General features: G+C 40.0%; 1 protein-coding gene across 1 annotated transcript in view; it reads right to left on the bottom strand.

Annotated features, from left to right (window-relative positions):
• tnxbb (tenascin XBb) overlaps positions 1 to 7,658 on the bottom strand; it is a 61,217-nt gene that overhangs the window by 6,182 nt on the left and 47,377 nt on the right. Inside the window, exons 9-13 of the mRNA XM_016493286.1 lie at positions 5,805 to 5,948; positions 3,665 to 3,784; positions 3,297 to 3,452; positions 970 to 1,106; positions 634 to 766 (exon numbers count right to left, since the gene is read on the bottom strand). Of these exons, the coding sequence (XP_016348772.1) occupies positions 634 to 766; positions 970 to 1,106; positions 3,297 to 3,452; positions 3,665 to 3,784; positions 5,805 to 5,948 (690 nt within the window). The remainder of the gene's footprint in view (positions 1 to 633; positions 767 to 969; positions 1,107 to 3,296; positions 3,453 to 3,664; positions 3,785 to 5,804; positions 5,949 to 7,658) is intronic.

The raw sequence follows: 7,658 nt of genomic DNA, 5'->3' as shown, positions 1-7,658 counted from the left end.
TTTTTTTTTTTTTTCAGTGCATCCTGACAATTTCTTCTCACTATGCACAAAAATAATTTGCAGTAAATTCTCAATAACATGATAAAAAAAACAATGTTTTTAAATTTAAATCAGCATAAAACAAAAGGCAGTGCTAGATAGGCCACTATCATGACGTATGAATTAGCAGTATTGTAGTGTCTATTCAGACACTTTCACCATTGATCTCTTTAAGCCAAATGACAAAAACTTGTTTATTATGACTAATCACGTGGATCTTTTTTTCTGCAAATAGTTAAGGACACTATATGCTAAACAGACAGCACTAATATATAAATGCTACTTCAAAAAATCTAAATATATCATTGTTCAAAATGTGTCCTGTACTGAGAATTTGGGGAGAATATGCGTGAAATGTGTTTAACTGTGAGTTAATATAATGTGAAAACAAAACATAACGGTTCTAAAATAGGCCTTGTTTTACTTGCTAAATATAGCTCTCATTGGTTTTTTGATTTTATGGTGAAATGCGACGTAATTTTTGACAGGTGTTTTGAGATTAATCTCACAAATACACTAGGGAAGAGTTATGATTAGCTGCTGAATGATTGCACACAGACACAGAGGCAGCAGAGGACAGACGGTCATCAGTACCGGTAGTGAAGTCTGTAGAGACGGCGCTCATGTACAGACCGTCCCGCTCGGCCTGCAGGTGCGCTGTGTATGTCGACGATGGGAACAGTCTGCTTAACTTCAACTCCTTGACCGTGTGGTCAATAATCACTTCCTGTGTAGAGGAAACACATATTTATAACTATAACAGACGGTCAGTTCACATAGTTACTGCTCAATGTGATGAGAGCGGTGGGTAACAGAGGCTGTTTCATGGGGACAAACTATCATAACTCACACTGTGCTGCTGATATACTGTATACTGTCTACAGTATATCAATACTGTAGACATGCGCTCAGCTGATGTCAAAGTCTAACCTGAATGTCCTGGCCATCCGTGTAATAGCTCAGCCTGTAACTGTTGACGGCTGATACAGGTGCTTTCCAAGACAAAACCGCGGTACGAGGTGTAACCTGACTGGCTTTGAGATCACGAAGACTGTCCCCTTTTTTACCTGAAACATACAAAGGAAAAATTCTGCCTTAAACAGGTGCTATTAAAATAAAGAAACAAAAGATAGCACAAGCACGCTTTTTAAAGGGGTCATATGACGCAATTACAAATTTTCCTTTCTCTTTGGAGTGTTACAAGCTGTTCGTGCATAGGGTCGCCGTGATTTTGCCAAGTAAGACATGTTCCTGGATCAACATCTTTTGTTGATCCTGGATCAGCATAACTGTCCAAAAATATAGACTTAGCCCAATCCCTACCCCTAAACCTAACCCTACCCATAATTTATTAGAAGCGGAAGCGGATTGAGTTCTGTTTCACGGCTTTGAGTTTTTAATACTGTCTGTCTTTTTAATATCAAGAATGTCTCGCTCTTTACTGTCTCATTCATTCACATTCCTTTATTAAAGGGGTCATATGATGCGATTTCAATTTTTCCTTTCTCTTTGAAGTCGTGCACGAGGTCGCTGTGATTTTGCCAAGTAAGACATGTTCCTGGATCAACATCTTTTGTTGATCCTGGATCAGCATAACTGTCCAAAAATATAGACTTAGCCCAATCCCTACCCCTAAACCTAACCCTACCCATAATTTATTAGAAGCGGAAGCGGATTGAGTTCTGTTTCACGGCTTTGAGTTTTTAATACTGTCTGTCTTTTTAATATCAAGAATGTCTCGCTCTTTACTGTCTCATTCATTCACATTCCTTTATTAAAGGGGTCATATGATGCGATTTCAATTTTTCCTTTCTCTTTGAAGTGTTACAAGCTCTTGGTGCATAAAGAAGATCTGTAAAGTTGCAAAGACTAAAGTCTCAAATCCAAAGAGATATTCTTTATAAAAGTTAAGAGTAAAAATTGACGCGTTTCAGAAAGGCGGGGCATAGAGGAGAAACAATAATGTACAGTATGTGGAAAATAATGTGTTTTTTGAACATTAAACCGCATAAACACATTTCATTACACCAAATGCACAAAATAATGTTCTTTTTAGCGGCATCATATGACCCCTTTAATAACGCTAACAGTCCCACCCGCTGAAAGCTGCGCGGAAAGCGAAAGTAACCGGCGAAATGTTTCAAAGTATAAAACAAAGTATATGTTTCAGTCCGGTCACCTGAAATCTTTCTTTTCGCTATTACCACAAAGCTACGAATCTGAGTGCAGGAGTTGTACGTTACCATTGAAACATCAATGGTTTGCTCGTGACTCTCGCGAACAGCTCTGAACGCGCACTGAACACGCACTTTGGCCGGTACAGAAAATTTATTATTATTTTACATGTATATGTAGAGCTTATGTAGGCTCTACAACAAAGGAATTGCTGATCTCTAGTGATGTCTAATTTGTGTAATAGATAATTTGTTAGTAAAGGGTGAGAGATCTGGCGAGATTTTTGTCAAAGAGCCAGGTGTGGCTCGCGAGCCATAGGTTCCCGACATCTGGACTAAAATCTCAAATCCAAAGAGATATTCTTTATAAAAGTTAAGACTCGTCCACGCCTACCTAAAACGCCTCGTTTAAACACGCCCCCACATACCTACGTCACTGTGTGGGAAGATTTGCATAACACCGCCCAAATATTTACGCAAAGAAAGAAGGCGTAACTTTTATTCTCGCTGTAGTATTGTTGTCGGGGAGTCGCTGTGTGTTTCCAAATATGGTAAGGGGCGTATCATTTCCGTCACACGCTTGAGGTATTCGGCCAATCACAACGCACTGGATATCTGGCCAATCAGAGCACACCGTGCTTTTCAGAACGATGAGCTATGTAAAAATCTATGGTTTCAGAAAGGCGGGTCATAGAGGAGAAACAATAATGTATGGTATGTGGAAAATAATGTTTTTTTTTTTTTTTTACCTTAAACCACGTAAACACATTGCATTATTTACACCAAATACACAAAATTATGTTATTTTTAATCGTCATCGTCATATGACCTCTTTAAGCCACATTTCGCAAAAGAAGTGAGGTTTTCAATGAAAATAAAATCTACATTCTCATGTTCATAGTTATTGTGAAGAACTATACTTGTGGGAAACTGAGAACTGTCTTCATGCGTCTGCTAAAAATCACTGAACTTGATTAACAGTCATGGCTCAGAAAAGTGAGGTTAGTGTTGTTAACCCCTCTGGCTCATATCGGAGCACCTGAGCGGACGACTGCTGAGCAAACGGGAGACGGTGATGCTCACTGCTGGATGTAGTGAAGGCTGTGGTGGCTCTGGAGCTGCTCCGATCTCCCAGCTGGCTGTGAACGCTCACTCTGTACCGTGTGGAGGACTGCAGCGCCTGCAGCTGCTCTTCGGCAGCGTTGCCAGACACTCTGATGCTGATTCCAGGCCCAGGTGCTTATGAGAGGAAAAACACAGGAGTGTAATTTTTTAGGAATATCGGAAAGTGTGTCAGTCCTTTCTTTTCAGACAATGTATAAATCACATTTTAGTATCACTGAGCAAATGTCCCATCTTAAATTGCCTGTACAACAACAACAACACTCAAGAGTATTTGAGATGGACCATTTAAACTCTATTAGGTAGCAACAGCTGCAGACTTCGCTCACCTGTGTCAGAACTATACACAATGACATAATGGTCGACGGTAGCCAAGGCGGGTCTCCACAGGAGCAGCGCTTTACTGTCTGTGACGTTTATGGCCCTCAGGTCTGTCGGTGGGTCGGGCACTGAGAGACACACAATCCATCAAAATGACTGCAGACATTCTTTTTAAAGCCTCTGACACTGGCAAACAGGTACAGCAGGCCAACCTGTGCTTCCAGTGTTGTTATGCCATGCCATTCAAATAAACGAACTGCAATTCTGTTTGGTCCTACAGACACAACAGCTATAATGTCTTGTAACTTTAATGTTAAAGGGGTCCTAAAACACAGTTTCTGTATTTTATATTGTGTATAACCTTTGCAAAGTTTTTTGTTTTTTTTCATTTTCATTTTCACTCTCTGTGAAAAACACTCAATTTAAAGAGGAGTTTCCTCCTACAGAAACTGAAGTAAACGCCCACTGCTGTGATTGGCTAACTTCACACCATTGCCACGCCCTCCTTTACATCAGCCCTGCACAGCCTTTAGCTATCAGACTGGGCTTTAACCACCGGTTCCCTATATCACTCTCTCTAGAAATGATGGGTAACTTACAAGTGGTTACAGTGTCCTGGATGGAGTCACTTTCGTCTTGTCCGAGTACAGACATCACACGGACCTCATAGGTGGAGCCAGGAGACACTGGCGAGAGGGCCAGATGGACCATTTCTGAGTCCACGCTGACAGAGATCGGCTCACCTGCCATTACACCAACAACATATATATACATATATAATATATACAAGAAACAGAAGACGCATATTTGCCACTTTCAATCAACAGGGAACAAATGAGGGTCTTAAATGCTTGAAAATGTCCCTTTCTTTTCAGCAGGGTCAGTAAAAGGAGGTGCTCAACCTTCATTTTTTTTATTTTTATGAAATGTACAGTTTATTCAGCCAAATCCAAATCATGCAATAATAGGACTGTGTAACACACACTTTTAGGAAGACAAAGACACTATAAACAGACAAAAGGTGTTCCTGACATAACAAATTAACTTCGTCTAATGAAGGGGTGGGTAGCCCAAAGGGGTGCAGAGCAAAAGCTCAAAGACCAAAAGGTCTAAATTTGAACAAGGAAAGAGAGTTTGAAAGAGGAGAAGTCTAAAATTTACTCTGCTGATACCTATTGATGATGCATTGCAGATTCAGGCTGTTGATTTTTATGTGGATTTCATTGTATAGGAGCTTGAACTGGAGCATACCGACACCATTTTGTAAAGTGGTCCAGCTTTTGACAGCGTCGACATGTTTGTCCCTGTGCTGGACAGTCAAGGGCACGAGATAAGTGTCTAGTGGAGCCAAAATTTCCACATCGCCGCTGAACTTGAGGGTGTACATAGTGTATGTCTGCACTTGAAGATACATCTGCCTCTGCCCCGTGAACCTGTGTGCATCCACTGCTTATACTTGATTCATGTGCAGTGTATACTTTAGCAGAGCACTGGGTAGCAGACTTGATTTGAGAGACCGGAATTACAGCTTTGTCCAAAGTCAGATCATCACCTTCAAATAGCAGCTGCTCCTGAACGAGACAGTGAAGGAGTATGGCCATTTTCTGCTCCATTGGAACAGCATCAAGACCCATTGCTAAAAGGTACGTTTCAAAGGACATTTTGCATTGCTCTCATGGGACTGTCAGGATGTGGCAAAAAGGGGCTCAGTGGAGAACCCTCCCAGCTAGGAATGTTATTGTTCTAAGAATGTTCCGAGAACATTATATATGTTCTGGTAATATTTTCTGCGGCAAGTTTTATTTTAGTTCCCAGAATATTCTCCTAAAAGGTAGGATACCATTCTCTATAAACATTCTAAAATGTTTATTAATAACATTATTAGAACATTATCCCCTAACATTCTAATAAAGATTTAAGTGGGAAGCTTCCCATTGGACATTGGATGTGGACTCAAATGTTGCTCAATGTTAAATTTTGGTTGAAAGTAAAAACCCAACCTTTGTTTGATGAAGCTCCAACTTCATTAAATAACTCCATAAACACCATTACTAGCTTCACTTATGAACCAGATTTACTTTATTTCTGTCATACGTTTACAAAAGGTCTTATTGAGACTAACAGAGGTTTAGATGTTGGGTAACTTACAAGTGGTTACAGTGTCCTGGATGGAGTCACTTTCGTCTTGTCCGAGTACAGACATCACACGGACCTCATAGGTGGAGCCAGGAGACACCGGCGAGAGGGCCAGATGGACCATTTCTGAGTCCACGCTGACAGAGATCGGCTCACCTGCCATTACACCAACAACATATATATACATATATAATATATACAAGAAACAGAAGACGCATATTTGCCACTTTCAATCAACAGGGAACAAATGAGGGTCTTAAATGCTTGAAAATGTCCCTTTCTTTTCAGCAGGGTCAGTAAAAGGAGGTGCTCAACCTTCATTTTTTTTATTTTTATGAAATGTACAGTTTATTCAGCCAAATCCAAATCATGCAATAATAGGACTGTGTAACACACACTTTTAGGAAGACAAAGACACTATAAACAGACAAAAGGTGTTCCTGACATAACAAATTAACTTCGTCTAATGAAGGGGTGGGTAGCCCAAAGGGGTGCAGAGCAAAAGCTCAAAGACCAAAAGGTCTAAATTTGAACAAGGAAAGAGAGTTTGAAAGAGGAGAAGTCTAAAATTTACTCTGCTGATACCTATTGATGATGCATTGCAGATTCAGGCTGTTGATTTTTATGTGGATTTCATTGTATAGGAGCTTGAACTGGAGCATACCGACACCATTTTGTAAAGTGGTCCAGCTTTTGACAGCGTCGACATGTTTGTCCCTGTGCTGGACAGTCAAGGGCACGAGATAAGTGTCTAGTGGAGCCAAAATTTCCACATCGCCGCTGAACTTGAGGGTGTACATAGTGTATGTCTGCACTTGAAGATACATCTGCCTCTGCCCCGTGAACCTGTGTGCATCCACTGCTTATACTTGATTCATGTGCAGTGTATACTTTAGCAGAGCACTGGGTAGCAGACTTGATTTGAGAGACCGGAATTACAGCTTTGTCCAAAGTCAGATCATCACCTTCAAATAGCAGCTGCTCCTGAACGAGACAGTGAAGGAGTATGGCCATTTTCTGCTCCATTGGAACAGCATCAAGACCCATTGCTAAAAGGTACGTTTCAAAGGACATTTTGCATTGCTCTCATGGGACTGTCAGGATGTGGCAAAAAGGGGCTCAGTGGAGAACCCTCCCAGCTAGGAATGTTATTGTTCTAAGAATGTTCCGAGAACATTATATATGTTCTGGTAATATTTTCTGCGGCAAGTTTTATTTTAGTTCCCAGAATATTCTCCTAAAAGGTAGGATACCATTCTCTATAAACATTCTAAAATGTTTATTAATAACATTATTAGAACATTATCCCCTAACATTCTAATAAAGATTTAAGTGGGAAGCTTCCCATTGGACATTGGATGTGGACTCAAATGTTGCTCAATGTTAAATTTTGGTTGAAAGTAAAAACCCAACCTTTGTTTGATGAAGCTCCAACTTCATTAAATAACTCCATAAACACCATTACTAGCTTCACTTATGAACCAGATTTACTTTATTTCTGTCATACGTTTACAAAAGGTCTTATTGAGACTAACAGAGGTTTAGATGTTGATGTCTGTTTAAAAGTAATAGTTTGTTTTGATGTCACCATTATAGTGATCAGTGTTTGCTTTGCTTGGGCAATTTGACTCTTGACTTTTCAATGGTTTTGTCTAGCTATGTTTGTTATGGCAAAAACAGCAAGAGAATGTGTGATTGAATGTTGCTGGTTGTTTGCTGATGGTTAAGATATTGTAATGTCTCATTACTTTTCTTAGGGAATTAACAGGTTTTGAGAGGACTCGAATCTGAAAATTCGGAGTCAACCTGATTAGAACTGATTTGAAATTTGATAGTTTACACTTTATCAACAGTTGTCCAGCGAGA

The sequence above is a fragment of the Sinocyclocheilus anshuiensis genome, unplaced genomic scaffold (assembly GCF_001515605.1).
Source record: "Sinocyclocheilus anshuiensis isolate Anshui unplaced genomic scaffold, SAMN03320099.WGS_v1.1 scaffold1986, whole genome shotgun sequence".
In the NCBI taxonomy this organism is placed as follows: Eukaryota; Metazoa; Chordata; class Actinopteri; order Cypriniformes; family Cyprinidae; genus Sinocyclocheilus; species Sinocyclocheilus anshuiensis.
This window is presented reverse-complemented; position numbering and strand designations above follow the sequence as displayed.